The sequence below is a fragment of the Cebus imitator genome, unplaced genomic scaffold (genome assembly GCF_001604975.1).
Source record: "Cebus imitator isolate Cc_AM_T3 unplaced genomic scaffold, Cebus_imitator-1.0 Scaffold313, whole genome shotgun sequence".
Lineage (NCBI taxonomy): Eukaryota > Metazoa > Chordata > Mammalia > Primates > Cebidae > Cebus > Cebus imitator.
This window is the reverse complement of record NW_016107628.1, coordinates 2,469,957-2,497,341: the sequence shown is the minus strand read 5'-3', so window position 1 is coordinate 2,497,341 and position 27,385 is coordinate 2,469,957. Positions and strand designations below refer to the sequence as shown.

General features: G+C 42.6%; 1 protein-coding gene across 1 annotated transcript; it reads right to left on the bottom strand.

Annotated features, from left to right (window-relative positions):
• Positions 1-10,218: 10,218 nt before the first annotated feature.
• Positions 10,219-19,655, bottom strand: CD5L (CD5 molecule like). The gene is given in 6 exon segments (XM_017503722.2): positions 10,219-11,230; positions 12,566-12,886; positions 13,740-14,081; positions 15,173-15,493; positions 17,151-17,177; positions 19,430-19,655. Coding segments are annotated over 6 exon segments (1,044 nt in total). The 5' UTR covers positions 19,458-19,655; the 3' UTR covers positions 10,219-11,225.
• Positions 19,656-27,385: the final 7,730 nt, after the last annotated feature.

Below are 27,385 nucleotides of genomic sequence, written 5' to 3'. Positions count from 1 at the left end.
GAACCCATCATAAGTATATAATTCAATGATTTTTGACAAACATGCACAATGATGTGAATGCAATCTCTGTCATGATCTAGACCATTTCCATCACTTCAACAGGTCTCCTTGTGTGCCTTCCCAGTCACCCCAAATCTCCCACAACTAGGTAACTCTCCATCTGCTTTCTACTGATTAGATTTGCCTTTTCTAGAGTGCCCTATAAATGGAAACATGTAATATTTACCCTTTTGTTTCTAAGTTCTTTCCTTTGGCATAATATTTTTGGGATTTATCCATGTGTTATAAATAAAGTTGCTATAAACATTCATTCATGTACAAATTTAGGTAAGTATTCCAGAGTTAAATTATTGAGTGAAAATATGCTTATCTTTTCAAGAAACTGTTAAATTACTTGCCTAAGTGATTTTTACCATTTGATAATTCCACTAGCAGTCTGAATTCCAGTTTAACCAAACCCTCCCCAGCTCCTTTTTTCGGCCATTCAATGCATGTGTAGAAATACCTTATGAGTTTAACTTGCATTTTTTGGTAGCCAATGAAGCTGAACATTTCTCATGTGTTTATTAGCTCTTTGTATGTTTTCTTCCTTGAAATGTCTCTTCATATTATTTTCCTGTTTATTCACAAGGCTGCTTGTCCAATTATTGATTTGCTATATAGTCTGAGAAAGTCTTTCATCAGATTAATACATCATTAACATTTAAGCCAGTCTATGAACTGATGTCTTATTTTCCTAACAGTGTCTTTCAAAAGACAGAATTATCTACCAAGGCAGGAGAACCGCTTGAGCTCAGTAGTTCAAGACCAACCTGGGCAACATAGCAAGATCCTGTCTGTACAAGGAAAAATTTTAAATTCGCTAGGCATGGTGATGTGCACCTGTAGTCCCAGCTACTCAGGAGGGGCTGTTTTGAGGGAAACCTCTGTGGTTGAGATAAGGATGTAAAGTCTTCTCCCACTGCTCCTCTAGACCGGCATGGAGATCCCCTCCTGTTACAGTTTTGTGGTCAAGCTGGTTGTCTTGTGTCAGATCCTGTTCCCCCTGCAGCTGTGAGCCCGGTGCTTTCCTTGCTGATAATTATAAGTTTAGGTTTAACCTCTATTCTAGCTAAAGTGTGTGATTTCTATGCTGACACACAGAAAGTAACTTTTATATTGTTCGGCTTTTACAATATCATATTGTGGTCTTTGGTCAATGGTTGCAAATGTGTTTTTTTTGTATGATTATTACTACAATGTTATGTAACCTCACTCACCCTTCCCTATTGAAAGAGCCTAAATAAAAAACTGACGTTTTCAGGGAAATGTTAGACATCCATGGAGCAGCGTTATATGGTATCTCCCCTGGGCCCAGCTTTGAAGAAAACTGTTTCTTTGTCTTTTTTTTTTTTTTTTTTTTTTTTCACTGACCACTTGATCACTTTGAAAGATCTTGAATCCATGTTGACATATTGGGAGCTGGCCTTCCAATATAAGTATACAAGGCAGTTGGTACATCCAAGCAGACACTTAATTTCAGCTGCATGGTTGGTTTAGATGCTCCTTTAACCAAGATCTCAGGATGAGAAGACAGTTGGAGGAAACTTGAACCCATCCTGCAGCCTAGAACCAAGCCCAGCTGAGGCCAGCTGAACCCCGCAAAATTTCAGCTGACCTATAGCTCTCAGTTTTATTTCTGGGCAAGCAATACAAGATTACATTGTAAACCATGAGATATTGGCATGTTTTATTAGCACAATAAAAGCTAACAGAGTCACGTAACAGATTAATGGCTAGGAATTAAAATGCATTATCACTTTGATTGTATTTTCAAAATAGTATTAGTTGTTTATTTAGTGGGGCTCTGCTACACACTGTTAGGGATTCACATTCTTTACTCCTCATGTTCCATGAAAGGGAGAGATTTTTCTCTCCATACTATGCTATTGAGGAGATATGACTTATTTGACAGGTGAATTTGTTCTGGAAACACAGAAGGTAAGCCCTGTCCAGGTCTAAACAACAGGAAGGGAAACATTAGAGGTCATTCCTGATTATGTGATCAGAGAGGGAGAAAGCCTTTGAAAACATGAGTTTGGGGCAGTACTTTACGAATTGGTAAAGTCTTAAAGAGACTTGGCCCCAGTTTGCTTTACTCAGTCTTCTGACCCATATGTGAATCTAACCTGAAAACACTCTTATAGGAACATTCTGAAATAATGTTATCTGGCCACCTCATGACCCAGTCAAATGGACATAAACTCAATTATCACAAGTCCCTCTCTTGTCACATTGGCACCCATACACATCTCCTTAAACCACAGTTACATGCAAAATGAAGACCATCATTCCACCAACATGATACAATTCTCTTACATACACCTAAAAACACACTAATCCCTTACCCAGAAGAGAAAGTAAAGTCCTGGAGTGATGTTTACTCTTCTTCTTTATGTCTTTAATGTAAATACTGTGATGTAAAATTAACAGTTCTTAAATATCATAATAATAAGTTAATACATTTTAGTTACACAATAAGGGAATAAGAAAGATATACACACAAGCACACACAAATATATATTTATAACAAAATGAGGAAGAGTACTCATAACAATTACAGTCATCATGTCTGACTGTTCACATGGTCATAGCTGGCATTTACAGTGGTCTTCTTTTACTACCCATTCTGTGTTCCCTCTCCTTCAGCAAGCACTTCAGCTGGCTATGGTTCTTTACCTCATGAAGTGACCCAAACCTTCAGTCCTGAAGAGTCTGGGCCATTAGTAGCCTTGCCTTGAGTTGCTTGTTATAATTATCCATTGACCTGAATCACAAGGCATGGTAATAGTGTAAGATGTCCTAAGGAATCTCTTGTATTCTAGCTATACTCTTCCTTATTTCCATCTTGAAATAGTAGCCTAATTTTCCTTTAGTAGTCAGGATCAGCTGCCCTGGTCAGCACAGTAACTCTCTTCTCTGTCTGTTGATTCAGAGCCATGAGAATTCCAAAATAGCTAGGTAGCTGTCTTAACTTCCAGTTCAATGGTATCATTGTACCTTCTGGTGGAAGCACTTTTCCCTCTAAAACTAATATCTCTAGTCCAGCAGAGCATAAGATCACAGGAGTAGAAAGCAGAAATTTTGGTAGCGAGTCACAGGGGTAATAGCGAGTGGTGCCACTCCCATTTCCACTTCTTAATACCTGGACCCATAAATGTGATACCTAACACCATATATTGAATGTTAATTAAGAACATGTACTGTTTTCTGGAGAACCTCGCCCCAGCCCTGCAAGGTATTACCACCTGGCTAGCATTGTAACTGAGTCTTCGAGAAGTGATTCCACCATTCTATCAAACTAACTGCTTCATGATGGTGAGAAATGTGATAAGACCAGTAAATTCCAAGTCACATTTCTTTTGCTATAAAATGGGTTCTCTGATGAGAAGCAATGCCGTTTGAAATACCATGATGATGGAGAAGGTATTCAGTCCGTGGATGGTAGTTTTGACAGAAAACATTGTTTGTAGTGAAGACAAATCTATATCCAGAGTATCTATTCCGGTAAGGACAAAACACTGCCCCTTCTGTGATGGAAGTGGTTCCACGTAATCATGGAAGTAGTGGTCCCGTATACTCTGAGAAGTAGGGTCATACTGGGGACTCAGTGTGGTCTCTGCAGCTGGCGTACTAGGCACCCCATGGTGGCTGTAGCCAGGTTGGCCTTAGAAAGTGCAAGTTTGTGATGCTGAGCTTTTGCATTATATCCATCTTTCCACCATGACCACTTTGTTTGAGCTCATTGGGTCACAACATGGGTGGCTGGGGAAAGGGACTGACCAATTTCCACAGAATAGGTCATTCTATCCACTTGATTATTAAAGTCCTCCTCTGCTGAGGTCACCCTTTGGTGAGCATTTAAATGAAACTCAAATATTTTCACCTTTTTTTTTTTGACCATTCAAAGAGATCTATCTACATATCCCTTCCCCAGATTTCCTTATTTACCAATTTTCCAGTCATGTTTCTTTCAAATCTCTGACCTTCCAGCCAAACTATTGCTCACAGTCCATAAATTTGTATAGAATTGCACTTTATGTCATCTCTCCTTCCAAGCAAAGTGCACAACCAGGTGCACTGCTTTAAGTTTTACTGACTGAGAAGATTTTTCTTCACCACTGCCTTTCAGGAATGTCTTAGGAAGGTGCTGCAGCTGTCTACATTCACTTGGTGACTGCAAATTATTTAGAACCGTCTGTAAATCAGGCCAGAGAGTCTTCTCTTACCCTGTCAACTGATTGTAGGGAACTCCCCATGAAGCCATAGGTGCAGTCAGGGAGAGAGAAGGCGGTGTAGCAGGAGTGGAGACTGTGTACACGTCTTCATGTAATATCACTGAAGTAGAGGGCCCCTAAATTATTTTCAGATTTATTTCCCACCCTCTGGAACAAAAATGTCTTACCAATAAGTCTAGAACAGTTGCTACTTCTCACGTGCTACATTCAATCAGCATAATGTCATCAGTACAATGGATCAGTGTGATATCTTGTGGAAGAGACAGACAATCAAAATCTCTGTGAAGTACATTATGATATAGGACCGGAAACTTGAAATACTCCTGAGGTAGGACAGTGAAGGTGTAGTGCTAGACTTGCCAGCTGAAAGCAAAATGTTGCTGGTGAACCCTACTGACAGAGATGGACAAAAGGGCATTTTCCAGGTCAATATCTAGATACCAGGTACAAGGGGATGTGTTAATTTGCTCAAGCAATGAAACCACATCTGGTACAGCAGCTGCGATTTTTGCCACCTCCTAGTTAAGCTTATGATAATCCACTGTCATTCTCCAAGACCCATCTGTCTTCTGCACAGGCCAGATAGGTGAGTTAAATAGAATTGTGGTAGAAATCACCACCCCTTCATCCTGAATAACAATTGTCCTTAATTAATAACAAAATGTTGGTATTGTACTGGTGTCATTAATCTCTGCAGTTCTTCCAAGAATGCAGTCTTGCTTTTAGCTTACTATTTTCCTAGGCAGAGGCAGTACTATTGGATCCGACTTGGACTTTACCATTATAGTAGCCCTTATTCCACAGGTCAGAGAAACAACGTAGTGGCTTTGTCATCTGCGGAGCATATCTATTCCAATTATGCATTCTGGAACTGGGGTTATAACCACAGGATGGGCTCAGGGACCCAGTGGGCCCAATGTGAGACAGACTTCAGCTAAAATTCCATTGATCGCCGACAGTTCATAAGCTCCTACTCTGAATTCTGAAACACAGTGATGTTTTGGGTCTTCTTCATTCAGAATCAGTTAGGGCCAGAATCCCAAGAAGTCTGATTATTTTCTTTTCCCTAGTGCACAGTTATTCAGGAAAAAGACTACAGATTTCTTTAAAGAGGCTTTGGAGAAAGATTAATAACAGATTTTTGGTATTGTACTGATGTCCTTCCTCAAGGGGACCTTAGCTTTGTAAATTGGCTCAAATCTGCAAATTGATTGAGGACTGTGATTCTCTGTTTCTATGATTTAGGTTATACTGTTGTTTGCCTGACCTAAAATATTTCTGTTTCTACAGATCAAGTAAGAAATTAGTAGGCTTCCTGTCTATTTCAGTTCCAGAAGCACATGATTATCTAGTCAATGTCACAGGTCTCGGTGAGTCAGACTACTCTGATTGCTGCTTTGACTTTGCTGTCCACTTTGGTAACCACACCTACATAGCCTTTGGCAGTTGAATGCTATCACTTGGCCCCTGCCAGCCTGGGATCCAATTACTCCTATTGCATTTTGATTTCCCAATTTAATGACTGCAATTTCCACTGCAAAGCCAGCCTACAGAAAAGAGTGATCACAGAGTTTTCCAGATACCAGGGCTCCCCTCACAAATTCATCTCTCACAGCTATGATAAAATGTACGTCTTCTGAACCGTTCTAGTGTGTGTTAGTAGGTCTTAAATGATAAAACCACTTTAACAGTTCACTTTCCCTAAGCCTTGGAATCCCTCCCTCTACATTAAACCAAGGCGGCGTGTGCTGCCTCACTCTTCATGGCCCACCTTTTGTTCCATGTTTTGTCCTACTAACCAAACAAACTGCGAGACCCCTTTTCACCTCCCTGAGTTGCAACATTAGAGAAAAAAATATATACCCGTGTCAACAAATTCAGCCTAATCAAAGTTAACTTCCTTTTATCATTATCTTATACCTTTAGTATTCATTCCCACGTCTGTTCCCTAGATTTCTGTCTGTTTGAATTAGAAAAATTCAAGCAATTCTGGAGTGTAGTGTGACCTCCTCTTGGGTCACAATTTATATCTCACCTTTAGGGGCCTGTTGCAATGTGAGTATAGTTACAGCTCTAGAATCAAAGAAAAGTGGTAGGGGTGGGTCCTGAGGAGAACCAGCATCGTCTTTCATGACTCTGCGGGGGTCATGCAGTTTCCTCAGGCAATAAAAGCTTAGTCCATCAGATGGAATAGAGAGGTCAATACCTCTGGGGTGTGGATGCCACTCTGCCAGGTGTGGTTAGGCTTCATCAGAGTTTTCTCACACATCCCCATCCTAAGTAACAGGATCTCATTATTTCCCAATCAATGCCTGCACTTTAATGGTAGACATTCTGGAAGTCTGGGGGATTAAATTGCTTTGTAGCTTAGCCAGTTGCACAATTAAGATCCTGTGTTTGATTTTCAGCCATCTCAGTTCTGTAGCTACAGGACATAAGGGTTTTCCTTCAGAGCACATATGAAAGCTTTCAGGTAATTAATGTGATAATTGAGCTGTGAATTCAAATCCCTGAGCTTATCTTTTTCTCTCACCATTTTGTCCAGTAGTATTAAGAGTAACCAGCCAACCTCATTGTATTTGCTAGTTTTCCAAAAATGTTTGAAAGTATCATAAACATAGTCACTCAGCTTCTTGCTTCTTATGAGTGGTCGATTAGGAAGATCTAATGCAGACATTTTTTGTATCTTTATTACCAAGCCGTGAAAAAACAGTGCTATCTTTATTATCATAAATAAAGTTGTTCACATTTTTATATCTAATCAGATTATAGAGCCAATTTCAGAAACCCCATAACCAATTCAGAAAATTTATCCTTAAAATTCTGTTCCTCTAGAATCTCTTTGAGTACCAAAATCTATATTTTTTCAGAGCTCTTCAGAGACACAGAACAAATGGTGTGTGTGTGTGTGTGTGTGTGTGTGTGTGTACGCGTGTCATAATATATTTAAGGAATTGGTCCACACAATTATGGAGGCTGGGAAGTTCCACAATCTGCTGTGTGCAATGTGGAGACACAGGAGAGGTGGTGATGTAGTTCCAGACTATATCTGATGGCCTGAGAACTAGACCTGATGTTGTAAGTTCTGATTCAACTCTGAAGAGAATCAGGTGTACCAGGTTTAAGTTTCAGTCCAAGGGCAGAAGAAGATCAATGTTCATCTCAAGCAATCATGTAGACAGTAAATGTTCCCTTCTTCTGTCTTTTTCTTCTATTCAGGCACTCAACAGATGAGATGATGCCCACCTATACTGGGGAATGCAACTGCTTTACTCAGTCTACTGATACAAATGCTAACTCAACTACAAACACCTTCACAGACTCACATAGAAATAATGTTTAACCAAATATATGGACACCCCATAACGCAGTGAAATTAACATGTAGAATTAACCATCACAGGTAGTTTCAGGGAAAGTGCTAAGGAGCAGAAAAATAACCAAGACAGAGCCCAACCAGAGGTATTCTGGTAGGCAGCATAAGGTGGGGTCCAGAGGCAGTAGTAACTTAGTTGCAAATTCCCATAGTAGAGTAGTTAAAAGTGTCATTATCACTTCCAGTTTATTATCATTGCAACTTTATTAGCTCTTCCTCATGTTCCATTTTCTTCTAGAACCCAGATGAAGGTTCATATTTGGCTTCTGCCTCAACCGTTATACAGTATAACTCAAAATAACCTTTGATGGAGGAAGGGAAGAAATGAGGAGTAGGTGGAGGAGAAGGTGAGAAATGCCACAAGACCAGGGAATAGAGTGGTTCTGGGTTCTGCGTGGGGTAACAACTTGCATGTCTTGTCCTTGCAATGCCCCAGGAAGACAGTGGAACCTGAGAGGGGAGCATCTCTAGGGAGCATCTAGGAAGGGTAGACTCCATGGTGTCAAATCCAATAGTCAATTCATCGTATTTGGCCCATCAGCACAGTCAATACATATCTCCTTCTTGAAACACTTTCTTCATTTGGTTTTACAGGTATTCTACTTCACTGTCTTCTACACCTGTGGTGGACAGATCTTAAGCGTGCTGACAGCTTCTCCCCTCAAGGGCCCACATGTCTTGGCTTTTCTACCTGTAATTTTTACTGGTACTCAGGAGCTCACTAGCCCATACACAAGGCTTAACACCAACAGGAACAACTCTCAATCAATGGGACACGGGATTCGGTAGGTAAATCCTTCAGCTTACTCATTCCTTGGTGAGAATATTTTGAAATAATATTCAGAAGACCCCCAGGGAGATGGAGACTCAGTTGCCCCTAACAGTAACCAACTCATTAATGATCACTTTATTGGGTTTTATATCTTTCCTGCTAACTTTCCTCAATCTCTCATAAGTGTTTCCTAAAATTATTACCTAATAAAAAATCTGCACCTAAGTCCTTGGTTCAGGGGAATCCAAGCTAAATGTTGGATTAAATACTGGTTCTCTGAGGCTCTGTTCTTGGATCTCTTCTCCTTTTCTGTCTCATTCATTTTCTTGGGTCTGAAGTCCTCTAATCTAAGGGACTGAATATCACGTATGTCCAGTGATTTCCCAGATTATGTATCCAAGCCCGGACCACTCCTCTAAACTTTTACTCATTATCTCCACACGAAGATCTAATAGGCATCCGACTTAACATGTCTAAACAGAGCTTCTGATAGCTCCTTTCCCAAAAACCTCGTCCTCCGGAAGACTTCACCACAGTTTAGTAAATGCGATGTGTTTTAGGCAAGAATGAGTTGTTAGAGGATGAGGGTAGCGTGAGATAAGGTTGAGGAGTAGCCGGGGGCCAGATAGTGCACAGGCATTTAAGTCAAAGTAAAAAGTTAGCATTTAACTCACGTGCAATGGGAAGCTCTCAGAGGCCCTTTGGCAGGGTTATGACCTGATTTAAATTACATTTTAAGACAGAAATGAGACACTGAGAATAATTAAAAGAGAAACAATTAAAACTTCACTAGGTATCAAAGTTGAAGAGAGCCTTTCCAACAGGGGAAACAGGAAACGTGGACAGCTTTCAGTTCTGATGTGCCTGTCTTCTATAACCCACCTTCACTGGGCCTTTAATTGATCTGTGTTTTAATGTGGAGGCCAAGAGTTTTAAATGTCACGTGTGTAAAAGAAGCTGATAGGGCATTTGTACAACCAGAGCCACTCAAAAGTAATACCTTGGAGTAATACCTCTGTTTATAGGCCCTGGTCCTTATCTTTTCAGATCCATAAACTTGATTTTATAAATGTAATGAGAGTCTATTCATTAGTAATAATCGGGTTTAGCTACTCAGCCTTACAAAAAATTAATGAATTACCCTTTTATGAATTTAAAATAAGTAAATTGGCTGGGGTTCTTTTGGTTGGAAGTATAAAACACAAGATAAGTCAATCAATAAATTCAAAAAAATTATTAGGTACAACACAGCAGTTTGTCACAGAACCCAGGGCCAGGAATACCATTTGACCCCAGGAAGAGACAAGAATGAGAAACCAAAAATACTCTGTGGGGTTTCTGTGTGTCTCATCTATGTTCTCCTCTGAGCATCTGTTTCATTCTTACTCATCTATTTCTGGGGAAGGGCTTCTTCTTGTTCTCTGATCCACGTGGTAAAACATTTTCTTGCCTTTTCTGAAGCTAGGTTTCTCTACCTATTTTCCCCTACTAGCTTTTAAATATTTATTAAACAAATTGAGCTACAATGGAACAGTGGGTTAGGATGTAGAAACACACTTCAGTGTCATTATAAGTCATAGGATCCCACAGCCAGTATTCAAGAGTCTAGCTCTTTCTGTAGGCAATCTGTCTCACATTTCATATCTGAATGATGCAGAGTAAACATGACAAGCATGGCCTGAACCGAATGTGCTTGCTGTAGGGTTCTCTTCTGCCTAACCCTGTTTAAGAGACTGCCGCAGAGAATCTGACACAGCTGCTTCTCCGTGGGCAGAAAGAACATTATCACAACTGTTGAGACTGCGAAATCTGATTTATTTGGCAAGTGTAAATGTGTAAATGTAGCCATATGAGAAGTACTCAGCCTAGACTCAGAGTCTAAAGTCTATTTTTACAATCAAATCTTGATTCTCTCCTTAGTATTATTCCATCTTGCCTCAGGCTTACAAGCCCCAAAGTCTCAGCTGAGAGAGTGAAAATGATATTTTCTGCTTGGCATAAGACACAACTTTAGCCCTCCCCGACCTCTCTCTGCCTCTTCCTTGACCTTTTCCCGGTAACCAATATATTTTTCTTTGAATAAAGTATCTTTTTGACATTCCTCTTGTTAAATGTCAACCATGTTAGCAGGTTGTATAGGGATGAAAAACACAAATTTGTATTGGTGCAATCAGAGGATGAAACATCGTTTTGTAAGTGTCATGCAAAGGTCTAGGATTATAGGACACTCCTCTGCTCCTGAAAGAATAGTCTACCTACATGAAGAAGCAGCAGAATAGTGCGGTGTTGCTGTTGTGGTCACCTTAAGCTTGAGAAAAAAAAAAGTTCAATCAAAATGATTCTAAGCTTTCCCCCAAGTTTCAGGAAATTGTCTACCCACATTTCCTCTCAAATGTTCCTTTCATTGTTTCATTCTTTACATGTTGTTTGCAGACACAGACTTTGCCTCAGTAATGATATGTACTTCTGGTCAAAGTGACAGGCCTGAGGATTCCAGGCAGCTTGGGAAGAGGCAGGAGAAGCCAGAACCAATGCCAAAGGGTCAGGGTGAGCGCAGGATACCTGGAAGCTCATCTTCCCCAGCAAGAGTAACTCAACAGCTCACATCCACAGGCAGCAATGGGGAATGTCTGCCCTGAGAGCAAGGCATAAGCCCAGTGTTCAGACTCCTGAGCAGATGAGGGGGTAGTGGCTCAAGCCTGAGGCCCAGCATGAGGACAAGGATAATCAGAGCCCAGGAGAACAAGCAGGCAGCAGGCAGGGCCACTGGGGCCAGGTCAAGCATGGAGAACGCCAGGATACTATTCTGAAAAGAGAAGAGGAAAATGCAGTAAGGATAGGTATAGGCCAGGAAGGAATTATTCAATTGAAACTCACATCAGCTAAAGATGAAGACTGGATTCCAACATAGGAAAAAGAGCTAAGCTGTGCACAGGTCCCACACCAGTGTGAGCCAGGCCAGAACCAAGTGCAGTATCCCAGGGACTTACTCATCTAGCTGCATGTGAGTCACAAACAGTACTGATAGATGCTAACATATCTTATTCTCACACAGTCACAAAGTCTTTGAGGTAAATCAGACAAGTGTCTTTCCATTTCACCCATGAAAACACCTAGGTTCAGAGGAGTTAGCTGATGAACATGACACAGCTTCAAAGTAGCAGCAGCAGGGCTCAAACCCTAGCCTCCCGCAGCTGAATTGATTCTTTTCTGGGCACTAACTGCTCCCCACATTCCTCGGTCAACTATCAGTTCTTACCTAATTCCAAAGTTAGTGGTTTAATCAAGTAGCCCCACACTGATTACACAATTGGGCTTCAAGCCCGTGGCTCTTTTGAGTCGGCCACCCAGGGGCTACACTTGCATTTTCTAACCCAAATTGGGACAGGGCTTTTTCCTTCTCCCTTCCATCTCCTGAAGAGGTCTATAGCTCAGGGCTGGTATTGTGGTCTCTCTGATGAGACTCTCTCACGGACATTCTCAGAGAGCTCCCTACCATAGTCCCACCGTCACAGACTAATTTAAAATCTGGGGGTGATGACAAAAGGAATGAGGTAGAACCATCTTTCACAGATTAAACTTAGAGTTTCAAGGTTGTTTCTAAGATAATAACCTTGGGTTGAGAGTAGAGACTGTTATGGTTCTGCTATATGATTTGAAAGCAATTTTAATGATTTTGAAGAGTTGCTTATTTTCTCCAACTCTCACTTTATGTTTAATATAAAGATGTTGCTCAAATAATTTTTGTATAGGGATGGAAAACAAAGATTTTTATTGGGGCAATCAGAGGATGCAACATCATTTTTTAAGTGTCATAAAAGGTCTAGGATTATAGGACACTGCTCTGCTACACAAAAAAGAAGAAAACCTCTTGTTTTTACATTCAATATCTGTAGATTCTCACACTCAGCACCTGTATAGTGTCAGCCCTACCTCTACCCACTGACTCCAGGAATAAAACCTGCCACATGGCCTGGACTTCCCGCCATATGCCTGGAAGTACTTACAGAGCAGGTGATGACTATGAGCAGCTTCATGGAGCTCGTGGAAATTCCCTTTTCCCCAGATGACACCCCCATCATTTCCTCTTCCTTTATCATCCTCCTTGCCAGCCCTCATGAACTCCATCTGTAGGACTTACCTGAGCAGAGGACAGCCACATCTTCCTGGTGGGTGCAGTCGTGATACCCCCAAAATCTGTGCTGGCACTGCTCCAGGGACTGCTCCTCTCCTGAGCAACGAACATCATCCAGCCAGATGCGGCCAACCCCAGGGCCATGGGTTTTCCGGTCTTTGAAGGAGGGAGAGAGGGACTGCCCACAGCCCAGTTGCTGGCATACCACCTGGTCCTCCTTTGCTCCCCAGCCATCGTCACAGATAGAGCCCCATACGCCCTTGTGCAGCACCTCCAGTCGCCCAGAGCATAACTTGTCCCCTCCTACTAGTCTCAAGGCAAAGGCATCTGCAGGATGGGGGAGTAAGTCAGGGATTGGAGAGAGGAAGGGAGAGGAGAAAAATAAAATCATTTATTTTTAATTTTTTTTTCATTTTGTATTTTTTGTTTGTTTTGAGACATGGTCTCACTCTGTTGCCCAGGCTGGAGTGCAGTGGTGTGGTTACTGCCCACTGCAGCCTTGACCTCGAGGGCCTCAGTGATCTTCCCACCTCAGCCTCCTGAGTAGCTGGGACTACAGGTGCATGCCACCAAGCTCAGCATTTTTTTTTTAGGAGATAGGGTTTTCTACATGTTGCTCAGGCTAGTCTCAAACTCATGGGCTCAGGTGCTCCTCCCACCTCCGCTTCCCGAAGTGCTGATATTATAAACGTGAGCCACTGTACCTGGCCAAGAAGATTACCTGTATCCTCACCAAACCCCATCAGCACACTTGAAACTCTCCACACGTGTTTCTGTGATTAGAACTCCTTCTCTAGCTCTCCATCAGGTTTGGTTTCCCTCACAAGGATCTTTTCACTTCCTCATCTATTTTATAAATCTAACATTTATAAATGACATTCTAGTAAGTTTTAAAAATTGACGAACTTAACAGATACATGGAAAGATGTACCTTGTTCGTGCAATATAGAATTCAAAATAATTAAGAGTTAATATTAATATAGTACTTAATATTTAAAGCATTGTCAGATACAAAGGCGAGTGTTATTATCTCCATTTTAAAAGAAGAATTGTTTGTCCAATTAAAGAAGTTTGCAATGGTCCTTTGGTGCATGAGTAGCTCTTTGTAAATACGGTTTGAATGAGATTCCACATAATTAAATCTATGAATAAACCTAGCCCCTGGACGCCCCGGCATTACCTTCACACTCGACCCATGTGTCTTCATCATGGTTGCAGCTGTTACTCCCCCAAGGCCCAGAAAGGCAATCCTGAAGAGTTGCTTCTCGTCCTGAGCATGACATGTGGCTCAGCCAGATGGGTCTTTGGCCCTGGGCAGGCTTGTGGCAGCGTTTCTGTGTCCGTACAGCCCTCCCACATCCCAGCTGCCGGCACACCACCTTTGCGGCCCGGAGGCTCCAGCCTGCCTGGCACACGCTATACCACTGGTCCTGGTGCTTCACTTCCACGCGTCCCTTGCAGTGCCCAGGGCCGTCAGCCAGCCTGACATTCTCTGGGACGGGGGAGAAAGAGCTTTCTGGGTCTGGAGAGAAAGAAAAAGAATGTGTCTGTTCCCTGCCAGAACATGGTCTTCTCAGTAAAGGGGAGCCAATGGACACATCTCTCAGTTCGTGTTCAGTACAAGCCATGCTAAAGTGCTTAACACTGCCTCCTAGATGCCTGATGAAAGAATGAATGAGTGAATCAATGAAGAAAATGTAGTTTCCAAATTCCAAGCTGAATCATTATCATTTCTGTAGCATTTTAATTTTTCAAATTGTTTTCACGTCCAACTTGTCGTTTGTTCCCCACAAGAGATCTTGTGTAGATTTTTAAAAATAAATACAAGCATAACATACAAGATATGTTCAATACCAAACGCTTTTTGGTTCATTGTTGGCATTGGAAACTAAATATCTCAGATTAATGCTCCCAGCCCTCAGTCTTTCTAAAAAATAGGACTGAGTCTTCAGTATCAAGGCAAACAGTGACTGTTTTTGTAGAAGCAAATTCTGTGGGGAGACAAAGAAAGAGGAGACATGGACTAGCTCCTCAGTCACATCACTATCTAATGGACAAAAGAGAAGAGACTATTCATACGTAGAAAGCAAGTATATGGAGAGAATTAAAGGAACACAGATCTATTTGTCTCTGGGTCTCTCTCTCGACTATCCACCTCTCTGTTAGATTGTGTTAGTTTCCTGTGAGTATCTCTTGTCTACCTGACTAGAAGATAAACTCCTGGAAAATTGAAACTTTTTTGTAAAAAGCATACATTATACTTTGTGAGCTCATTTCTTTCGCCATAACTCCATGCCCAGCTTTAGATACAGGATACTCTATTCAACAGATGTTTAGTGGTGTGCATGTTGCATGAGTGTAAATAAGTGAAACAGGTTCTCATACAGATTAAAACTAAGATGAAAAGCATTTGCTCAACCAAGTTGGAGTCGCAGTTCTAAGTGAGAATGTTGTTTATCTCCAGCACTAACAACTGATAAAGTATGAGATGTGGGGGCGAAGTACCAATTAGCCATCGTGTGAAAGTCTATGGTGGGGAATAAAGACCAATGCGCGTGGCCATGATGGGTATGGCAGCTGGCAAATGGTCCCGGAGCCCCGTCATATGCCCACTCTCACACGAGGCCCCGGCATCCTCATCATGTGAACAATCATAAGCTGCTTCTTGCTCACATTGAGCCAATGTATCTTCTGTTCCTGTGCATCTGATCTCTTGGATGAGGACCTCTTATTTTTTATCTGCTGGTGGCTCATATAAATAACTGCTGGGGGTTCCATTGGCATCTCCACAGCCCAGCTGCCGGCACAACACAGCCACCTCGTTTTTGTCCCAGCCGTTATCACACACAGTGCCCCACTGGCCTTTCTGTTCCACCTCCACCCGCCCTTCACAGCGGTGGGGGCCCCCCACCAGCCACACTCTAGATGGAGACTCTGCAAAGAGACAGGTTGTTAGCTAGAGACCTGAGAGGAGCTCAGAGGGTCTGGAGACATGTACTCCATCAATTTTCCTCATCTGTGAAATAATGGGGTAGATTTTATGATCAAAGTGGTGGCCCTATGACTACACTGCCCAAAAGTGGAAGCCCCAGGCCAGAACAGAGGTGTAAAGAGAATATCTGTTGTGTTTTTCTCCTTCATGACTCTGTCTCTCTCCATGGCAGCCAGATTGAGGCAGAGTGTCTATAATTTAGGCTGAACAACTTAACTCTCTCTCACTATCAGTGGCCCATCATGCCCATCCTTGCTGCTTCCTATGAAATTGTTCCTTGTTCAAGCGCCCAGCTCAGAAGAAATACAGAGCACTGGAAAAGGGAAGAGTCAGAATCTGAGAGCCCCAAGAGTCTAGTCTAATTCTAGGGACTAGAAGCAGAAGAGAGGATCCATAGAGCTTCCAGATAAGTTGTGAGAAATCTAGGACTTGGTTCAGTTTCATGACTAGAACTCTGGAAATAGAAAAGACTAACAGAGATGGGGCGTGGTGGCTCATGCCTGTAATCCCAGCACTTTGGGAGGCCAAGGCGAGTGGATCACTTGAGGTCAGGAGTTCAAGACCAGCCTGGAAACATAGAGACATGGTGAAACCCTGTCTCTATGAAAAGAAAAAAATACAAAAATTAGTCAGAAATCACTTGAACCCAGGAGTTGGAGGTTGTAGTGAGCTGAGGTCATGCTACTGCACTCCAGCTTGAGCAACAGAGCAAGACTCCATCTCAAAAAGAAAGAAAGAAATGAAAAAGAAAAAAAAAAGGAAGAGATAACAGAAACTCTCTTCTTCCCACCAAGACATGCAAGGAGGGTAGAGATGGCTGGAGAGGGAGACCAGAAAAGAGCCTCTCAGACAGCAAACATTTGTTAGGTGCATACTACGTTTCTGGCTTTTTTTTAGTGAACTCAGGGAACATCGATAAACAAGAGAAAAGAATAATCTGAATGTCAAGATGAGAACCCGGGAGCAGCATTTCTTAAGGAACCAAATTGCATCCATCAGGGTATAGGATTCCCCACACCAATAGCAATGTTTGTAGCTGTCCCTCTCTGGTAAAGTCTATACGATCAAGCAGAAGGGGAGACCAGGGGGATTAATGTACAAGAAACTGATAATCCGCAACCAGCCTCCCTCTCCTCTCCCTGAGCAGGAAATCCAGCCTCTACTCTGCCGGCCAAGCTATGTGCTACAAGCAACAATGCATCTCAATTCAAAAATACCGTTAAGCCTGGCAGGGAGACCCGGATATGCTGGAAAACAACGAGAAGAAACCAAAAGGAAGCTCATTTTTCAGGTATGCTCATAAGGCGGTGAAGTGCATTCTAGACCTAAAATGAACCTAGCTATTACTGGGATGCTGGCTGAGTGACCACAGAAACCAAATGGGGAGAGGTGTCCTGTCAGGGTAAACCACCCAAAACCCTTCTAAATTCTGGAGGTGGCAATCTGCCCACACGAGACTGAATGGGTGAGGCAGGAAGCCAGAAAGGAAGTCTGCTGGGCCTGTTTTGAACCAGTCTTTCTCTGTGGCTCAAGAAGCTTCAAATTTTCCCCTCTCCTGAGCTTGGAGGCCTCCCTCTCAGAAACCCCAAAAAATCTTACCTAAGAATCCAGGTCTGATGCAAATGGCTGGGGAAGAAAGAAGGAAATGAGTGAGGTCAATTTCCAAGGCTTTATTCAAAGAACACGACCTCTAGAAGGCCTTCACAGAACCATGTGAGACAGAGTGGTTGACGCAGAGCCTCCAAGGTCAGTCCTGTTGGGACCTTCTTCTCCTGGGATGACCAGACTCCAAGGACGCAGGGACACTGGCTGGGAACCACAGAGACCAATTCTACCACAGCTAACTGGTTCAGCCTGTTTCCTTCACACGTGATGGTGGAGAGATTGGTTTTCTATTACAGTCAATTAGATTGAATGATTATTACTGCCTGAAGTAAAAGTGTGGTGAGGCAGCCTCTTGGCTTAATAGAAAAGAGTGCTGGAGGCCACTGGGAAGATGCACTGGTCAAGGAAGGTAAAGATGCCATGGCGGGCAGTGCCGAAGGCAGGGGAAAGGCGCAGGATTCACCTGTGTGCATTAGCACAGCATTTAGACCAATAAGCAAACTCTTACTGTAAAGGGCCAGACAGTAATATTTTCGGCTTTGTAGGCCATACAGTCTCTGTTGCAACCACTCAGCTCTGCCACTGTAGCATGAGAACAGCCACATATATGTACGCAAATGAGTACGGCTCTGTCCCAATAAACCTTTATTAGTCACTGAAATTTAAATTTCTTGTCATTTTCATGTGGCATAAAAGATTGGTTTTTTTTTCTGTTTTTTTCCTACCATTTAAAAAGTAAACATCATTATCAGCTTGCAGGCTCTTTTAGCTGATTTAGATGAACAGCTCAGAAAGTAGCTCTACATGTAGTTCCAAACCTCCAGATTCCAAAGCCAACCTATCTTTAAAACATGGGGGTTTCTTCCCCCATGTTTGGACTCCTCTCTCCATAAGTTCCCTCCTAATGCTGTAGAGAGTCCTGAACCCTATAACCTCCAGGAATCCCTGAGGTCTAAGCGTTTTCAGCTGCAAAACTCACCCACCACCCCCATCTTATAGGAGTTTTCAAAAGGAGCAAATATCTTTGGACCTCCGGCCCACAGCTTTTCAGGCAGATTCAAGTAGTTCAGTGGTTTATCCTGTAATAGTTTTTTTTCTTGGTTTCCAGATAACTTCTCATTAGCCTCCTTCCCTTAATCTTCAGAATGTGGCCACTCTCAGACTCAGTGAGGCCTTCTTTTCAGCTGTCTAAAACTTAAGGTTATATTACACATATGGGAATAATGTATTAACCTCACCCCAATATGTGTACTTGTGAAGGAAAGCGAGCATTCCGAGCCTGATATGCAGGTACAAAAGTGATATCACCAGGAAGCGACTTGGAAGCTCTGCAGTAGGTTGGGTAACTGCAAAAGGCATAGACCAGAAAGGCTTCAGGAAGGAGGTGGAAGTGCAGATGAGCCTGGAAGGCCCAGTAGTACACCCATGAAGGGCAGGACTCGCTGTGGATGCTGTGGGGGATGCATGATGTTTAAGACGTGGTCAGTACCTTACACTGAACACAAAAGTGTCCTATTGAGAGGCTTGCGTGGGCTTCGGTGATGCACTAGATCATCAAGACGTAAAAGTGTAGGTGATTGATTAGGATAGGGATTTGCCAGGCATTGTTAGATGCTTTATATTAGTTATCTTGTAAAAAAAAAAAATACTCCCACAAACCTCTGAGGAACGTAATATTATCCTCACTTCATAGATGAGAGAGCAAGATTTCAGTGAGGTATGATAATATACAAATTCAGACAGCTAAGAAATCAAAAAGGGAGGATGGAAAACCAGGTCTCTTTGGCTCCACAATCACCAGATTCACTAGGTTAATCTCTAGATTACTCTAAGCAATGAGAAACTGAAGAAAACTAGAAAAACATTGTATGAAACATCTTTAAGAGGAAAACAGACAACACGATCAATGAAACGCGATAGTGTTTGCAGTTCTACTTCCTTTCCTGGCTCTACTTGCTTCTACCCAGTGCCCATTCATTGGTCTTCTAATAGTACATTTAGGAAAACTTATGTAAAAAGAGAAATGGATAAACTATCATAAATCTGTCATTACAAACATAATAAAATAGAAAAAAACCTGATAACCTGAATTACAAATGGGTATGGGTTCAGTGGCTTTTTAAGGATTAGAATAGTTACCAGATGTAGAAAGGAGGGAGAAGCTCATCCTTGAAAAACATCTGAATCTGTTCCAGGTTGGCAGGGAGACAGTTCTCCTAATCAAAGTTCTAGAAAATTCTGAAGCCTAAACCAACAGATGCAGAGATACTCACTGAGAATCAAAGAGAATAGAAGAGCCATGACCAATGCAGCTGAAGACAATGAGCTGAAATGTAAGGCTAGAAGGAGGCCCCCAAGCAGCAGTATTTAGTTTTGGCTGCAAGTATGTTAAGAGGAGGGACAAAGACAGGTCCTGAGTGCAGTCAAAGTATTATAAGATGACCAGAAACCAACAGACTCACGGGGACAGAACTGACAGAGCTGGACTTGCTGAAATCGGCACGTTCCAGAGGAAGGGAGGTGGCCAGAACTGGCAGAAAGATGCTGACAATGAAACAAAAGCAGGCTATCATGACTTGGTTCTGCTGTAAGTCCAGCTCCAGCCATCTCTGCTTCAGCCCCTTTGCTAGGTAAACAAAGGAAAGGCCTACCACAAGGAAAGGCAGGTGCCAAAAATACGGCCATCTCTCAGTAGAAGACAAGGCAGTACTTAGTCTCCAAGGATGGTTGGCAGGGGAAGTAGGCCAGTTTTGATTCCTTTACTCCAGAAGGAAGTGCCTAGAAAATATGGAAGCCAGAGGCCATAGGATAAGTGCAGAGTTGCCTTTGGAGGCACATCCCATAAACCATAATGCAGTGTCAAGGTGCCAATCTCTGCATTTGGGCCCAGCTTTATTGGCTTCAAACCAGCTTTCTCAGTGCTAAGCAGGGGGCCCAAGACACAGATCTGTTCTTCTTCGCAGCTTGTGCTGGTATATGCCCATCTTAGGAAGCTGGGTGGAAATATATCCCTGAGGTGAGGGACATTGTGATCATTGAAGTCAGGTTGCCTGTAGGTCTCAGGTATGATGGACAGAGATGGAGCAGGAAGACCCTCTCAGGCCCCTCTGCCTTGCTTTATTATTAAGCACTCCTATGCTTCATGAGCTATTCTACGCCATCAAGCAATCAGTTTCATATGCTAACATAATTCCTGCATTCCAAGCAGAGTAATCGTTCCTCTACAGCGAGACATCTTTGCTTCTTTGTAGTATTCAGGTCACTCAGCAGAAGGCTTGTTTCATTGTTGGCATTCATTTTTAATCCTGCGTTTCTTTGTTTACTTTATATTGTATTCAATGAAAAGTTTTTAAGCACTCATGAATGCCAGGCAATGTGATGGGTGGATTCAGTACATGAAGGAACAAGGGATAGTTTTGTGCTGTAAAAGTATACAGTCTAGTAATTGCAATAGCATGTGGAAACTGCTGTTAAGAGAGAAAAGTGTAAGGAACTTTGGAAGCCAGGCAAGGTGGCTCATATCTGTAATCCCAGCACATCGGGAGGCTGAGGTGGGAGGATTGCTTGAGCCCAGGAGTTTGAGGCTGTAGTGAGCTATGATCAGGCCGCTGCACTTAGCCTGAGTGACAGAATGAGATCCCATCTCTTAAAAAAAAAGAATAAGAAATAAAAAGAATTAAAACTTTGGGCGAAACGGCCACTCTGTTTGGAGCCAATCAGAGAAGACTTCACAGCAATGATGATACTTGAGCAGGAGTTTAGGATGAGTTAAGTGGAGAATCAAAATAGGAAAAGATTTTGCTATGCATATGCAGACAAGTGAAACAGCATTACTTATTTAAGGAACCACAGGTCGTCTGGAATGACTGGATCACAGCCTGCTTGGTGATCAGGGACCAGGGGTTATTGATGTTGAAAAGTAAAGACACTAGATGATACGTAAGTAGCAACAAGAGCCAGATAAGAGAGTGTCTATTATGAATGGGTTTGTAAATGCCAACTATTCACATCCTTCCCTCTCTAGATTCTGAAGTGACACAGTAACAGGTACAGAAATATCAGCTTTACTGTTGATGAAGCTATATTGGACTGCCACTGGAATCCAAGATGCTATGCATTTTCCTTCTTTCTTTCTTTCTTTTTTTTCTTTTTTTTTTTTTTTTTTTTTTTTTTTTTTTTTTTTTTTTTTTTTTTTTTTTTTTTTTTTTTTTTTTTTTTTTTTTTGGGACAGAATTTCACTCTTGTTACCCAGGCTGGAGTGCAATGGCGTGATCTCAGCTCACCACAATCTCCACCTTCTGGGTTCAAGCAGTTCTCCTGCCTCAGCTTCCCGAGTAGCTGGGATTACAGGCTGCACCACTAATGCTCAGCTAATTTTTGTAGTTTTAGTAGAGACGGGGTTTCACCATGTTGACCAGGATGGTCTCAATCTCTTGACCTCGTGATCCACCCACCTCGGCCTCCCAAAGTGCTGGGATTATAGCACCTTCTTTCTTTAGGAGCCAGATGTGCACGACTGAGTTTACCCTCGGCAAAGAAAAGACTTTGTGTGGCCTGAGGGCAGACAAACCCATTAGCCAAAACAGTCTTCATGATTCAGAAATATATTTTTCCTCATTCCATGTGGAAAATTGAATGAAGGAAGAGGGGGAAGAAAAAGAAAACTTTTCCCCCAATATAGTATTTTATTAACGGGTGAGAGAACATGAAGAAAGGAAAAGGAAGCTTTTCAGCCAGGAAGGATATTATCCCATAGGACACAGGAAGCCACGGGAGGGTGTTACACATAAGAGGTGTGTATTTTGGCTGCTGCGCTGAAGAGGAATTGGAATGGAGAAGACCAGTAATGGATCATGAAGACCCATTAAAAGACCACTGCACCAGTGAGAGCAGAGGAGGACTTAAATAGAAGGCAGAAGAACCTACCTGAAAGCGACTGTGTTCGGGGGATAAAAGTTACTTAATGTGAGCAAGGAGGCTGTATTTGCTGGGAGCTTCTAAAAAGTGGTAAAGGTCTGAAATAACCACTAAAAGAAGACAAGTAAACTATCTATTTCCAGCATCGGGTAGAAAAACTTCCATTTGTAAGCAGCATCCACATGCCCAGTTGTGGGATCTTCTCAGGCTGCAGTCAGAAGGCTGGTGTGAAAGGCTCATAAAGCCACAGAGTTCAAGCTGAGGGACCCACCCAAGGGGTAGATGAGGCTAGAGAAGATCAGGACGTAGGCTGATGAAAAGTGAAAACAGAAATAAGTTCTGGGAAAGGGAACCTCAGTGAGGAAGTGCTGGGGAAAAGGAGAGTGTTAGAAAATTCACGATATGGGAAGTTGTTGAGAGATTTGGAGAGAAGTGCTTGAGGTTTCAGAGAACCTGCTCTGGGCGATGAGCAGGCACAAGCTATGGTATGGGAAGAGAGTGAAGGAGGAAGTTTCAGATGCTGAGGAGTTTAGGGAATTGAGAAGAAGTCATCAAGAAGAGGACTGCCCAGAAGAGGGAGCTGGAATGAAGCCACAGGTTGGGGAAGCCCAAAGCTGTGCGGAAGCAGATACCTGTCTGGAGGACGTCCATACATGACACACAGCAGAAGCTGGAAGACACTGTGAGAGGCCCTTTCATGAAGGGCAGACTTCGTGTCCTCCTGGTTTGGCATCAAGGTGAAACCCCTTGGATAAGTAGTAGTGTATGTCAATTATTAATGGGCTCCATAAGAGTAGAAAAGCATCCAAATTGCTTCACCTTATACATCAAGTGCTTAGTATGCAATAAATGATTGCTGACTAGGCCGGGCGCGGTGGCTCAAGCCTGTAATCCCAGCACTTTGGGAGGCCGAGGCGGGTGGATCACGAGGTCAAGAGATCGAGACCGTCCTGGTCAACATGGTGAAACCCCGTCTCTACTAAAAATACAAAAAATTAGCTGGGCATGGTGGTGCGTGCCTGTAATCCCAGCTACTCAGGAGGCTGAGGCAGGAGAATTGCCTGAACCCAGGAGGCGGAGGTTGCGGTGAGCCGAGATCGCGCCATTGCACTCCAGCCTGGGTAATAAGAGCGAAACTCCGTCTCAAAAAAAAAAAAAAAAAAATGATTGCTGACTCAACAAATGAATGCGTTAATGATCGCATTATGAGACAGAACATCACCGAGTCTTTAGACTCACCGGAAATGCCATCTCTTGGCTCTATTCCTTGTCAACATTGTGTTTTCTGGTGGCTGGGACTGACATTCTGAGACGGTTACAGAATTACTGGGCCTCTCCCAGGCCAATGTTTTTAAGCAATCGATCTAGAGCATGGGGTTCTGGTGGGTTGGGTTGCTCTTTCCTGTGTACACCTGCAAACACCTGTCAATAATCTCTTTGATTCCCTTTTCTTGCTCTCACTGTGTCCCTTCTCCATCCCTGACGGTGACCAAGATGGAGGGGAAGCTCAACATTATGTCACATGATAAATAGATGCAGGACTTGGGGTTGAGGGAACATAAGCACAGTCTTCAGGCATTTAAAATAAAATTGTTCTGTGGGATTTCTGAGGAGGGAAGACCACCTACGTAAGGAAACTACAGTTAACACAGGTTTGAACTTTGAGGGTCCCTTCACTGATATGCAGATTTTTTTCAACCAAATAAAGAGACCAAATTTTTAACATATGCAGGAACTGAGTATCCATGTACGATAAGGAATGACTATATAAGAAAACAATTTTAAACCCATTATGAGAAAAACAAAAACAACAGAAGACAAAATAGTTTGCCCGCGAGACCATGAGCTCTCTATAACTGTAGACGTTTAGTCACATTGCCTGTTAATAGATCCATTACTTACAGTTTGTTATTATTAATGTTTTTTTAATATCACCGAATCTTAGGGTGCTTATTGCAAAGAAATTTTCAATCACTCACAAGAAAGAGGTCCTAAGGACTTAGCAGTTAAGACTCCAGCACCGACCCTGTCAGCTCGGATCCTTGTGGATGCCACAGGGCACACAGGACACCTGCGCTGTGGCCTCCCTCGGGGTCATAAGAAAATCACCATGGTTTTCCATTCTTCAGGTATCTGCAGTGTGGGATCCAAGAGGACAGAGAACAAGTGATGGCAGCCCAAAGACTGGAGTCCATGGGGAGGAAACTCAGCGAGGCTGCCCGCCCAGGATGCTCTGGTCAAACCCGGACTGGCTGCCCGCATCCCCACACCCTGCTGGCAGCAGAACCATCCCTAGCTGTCCTTGTGTCCCTGGTGTGCTCTGCCCTGGAATTTCTCCCTGTGCTTTTCTGGACTTTCCTGGAACCATCTTTAAAAAGCAGCCTTACAGTGCAGAGGCTAAGAGTGTGGGCTTTGGACACAGGCAGACTTGGCTCCAATTCCCACTTGGTCAGTTACCAGCTGTGGGCCCTTGAACAAGACATATTGGTTCTTTCTTGATAGTTTTGTTGACTAGGTGTAAACTTTTTATTTTTGGGCTAGGATAATCAGTTTTTATTTCTTCCTTTTAAAAACTGAATAATTAATTTAATCTTGCTTAATCCACATTCATGTTCCTCTTTTAAATGGGAAATCATAAGTGACAGAAAAGCAAAGAGCTTACAGGGTCACACCTCAGAGAAGCACCCTGAGAGGAGGTCAGCTCGCATCCAAAGGCTACTTAGCCTTGCCTAGGCACCTGTGTGCCCCAAAGTAGGATCAGTGGACACATACTCATGTTAAAAGCCCACATTCTCATAATGTCAGAATAAATGGTTCAGTATAGGACCTGTGAGGAAAGAGGAGCTGTCCCAGGAGCTGACCTGGCATGGGAAGTGTCATGAGGGTTACTAGACATCACTGCACTTTGTTGCCCCGGCATGGAGAACCAGCGCAAAATTGGAGTTTCATAAGAGTCACATGAACAGTGTTCTCATGAGCACACCCGACTTAGCCTTGAGAATATTGTACTGTGAAATTCCAATCCTTCCTTACCAAGGAGATGATGGTTTTCCTTAATCTGTGAAATTAAGAGAACTCTCTGTTCTGCCCAGCTCCCCACCACCCCAATTTCTCTTCTTTAGGGTCTGCCAGTCCTCTCTGTGTGTCCACATCATTTCTGGCACATGTGGTCTTGGGGGTGGGGGAAAGGTATGGTTTTCTATTTTCAGCTCCTCACTCCTGTTTTATTAACTGGTGTACATGACCTATTCTTGAAAACAGGTTGGCAATGGACTAAAGAGATAATAGGGATATAGGAGATGGCTAAAAGCATGTGGGAAGTGGGGAAAGGAAGAGCAGACTGGGACTGCCCTCTGTCACCACTTATATCAGTGCTCTCAAAGCTGCTAATGCAATTTTCTTTTAATATTACTAATTGAACCACAAATATTTATTGATTATCTCTTGTGAACCAAGCACTGTCCTAGGCTCTGGGAAAGAGAAGAACAAGACTCTGAGTTGGTTTAAACACAGTCTTTAACCCACAAGCACCATACTAAAAGGCAGTACTTTTGATTGCTACAATACAAATGTAAGAAACTTGGGATAGTTGTTTATTCATAGTCCTGTTGTGTTCTTGCAACTATTAGTACAGTATCTATCTTTAATATTTGGTTAATAAATACTCTAGTATTAACTTATAATTATTAATACTTAATAATTAACTATAATATTAAAAATTGACCATTATAAATAATGGTCTCGGCTGGGTGTGGTGGCTCATGCCTGTAATCCCAGCACTTTGGGAGGCTAAGGCAGGCAGATCAGATCAAGACCATCCTGGCCAATACGGTGAAACCCTGTCTCTACTAAAAACACAAAAACTAGCCAGGCGTGGTAGCGCACTCCTGTAGTCTCAGCTACTGAGGAGGCTGAGGCAGGAGAATTCCTTGAACCCGGGAGGCAGGGGTTGCAGTGAGCCGAGATCACACCATTGACTCCAGCCTGGAGACACAGAGAGACTCAAAAAATAATAATAATAAAATAAAAATAAAAATAATCTGAACAAATGGTAAATAAATAATCAAAAAATATAAAATACATAAAATATAAAAATATTTTTAAATAAAATAAAAATAATCTGAACAAATGGTCTAGCACTTATTTTTCCAGGCCTTGCAAGCCTTGGGAGGCTTCTGCAGGGCTTCCCCCAAGACCTGGAAAAATAAGGGCTAGACCATTTGTTCAGGACATATTCAACGATTATAAAACTGGTCCATCTTGCCCATCTGGGCTTTATTAGACAATGCCAAGAATTCATTCATTAATGAGAAATATGTATAACAAGGAATTTTCTCAAATAAAGTTTGTAGTGTACTGTGTACTTTCTTCTGTCTTTCTCTAAACAAACCAAGAGAGGGGCTTGGAAAATCCATGAAAAATTTCTGCTCAGGTTCACCGAAGTTTAGAGGGACCCGGTCTGGTAGCTGGCTCATATCTGTAAGCATCTGATGGTCTGCAACTGGCTAGAGGTGTGTCAAGAATCACCTGTGCACACAAATTTATTTATTTATTATTTATTCATTTATTTATTTATTGAGACAGCGTATCTTTCTGTCACCCAGGTAGGAGTGCAGTGGTGCGATCAGAGCTCACTGCAGCCTTGACCTCCCAGGCTCAAGTGATTCTCCTACCTCAGCCTCCTGAGTAGCGGGGACCACAGGTGAATGACACCACAACTGGCTAATTTTTCTGTATTTTTTGTAGAGATGAGGTTTTGCCATCCTTCCCAGGCTGGTCAAATGAAGGTGACGATACTCAGAGGATTCCTGGGAGAGTGAGGTGACTCCCACAAAAAGAATTGTATGAGGAAGGCCCAGGAGCAATAGGGGCATTATAAGTAGGCGGCCAGAGGCACCATGGCATCAGGGAACAGCAGGTGGATACTTACGTGGATAAGTCTCTGAAGAAGGGTTGCTAGACAGGGAGCAGGTGACAGGGCACTCATTCAAGGGACACCAACTCCACTGTAGCTGCCTTCTTAAGGAAGACTTTGCCCTTCACTGTTAACCCTCTTGTCCCACCCTACTCCTTCTTTGGAGACGCAAAATAGCAGCTAATGAGTTGGGAGGAAGTGAAGCAAAAAGAGAGAGAAAACTAACAGCATCTCCTCTTTCTCTGCTGCAGGCTTCCAAGCAAAATCAGCCCTGTGCTGAGAGAGGGGCAAGAAAGAGGCTGTCCTATGAAGAAGTCACCCTTTAAAAATAACCAGATTTGCATTTTGCTTGCTTGCTTTCTCTTTCTCTTCCTCCCTCCTTCTTCTTTCTCTCTTT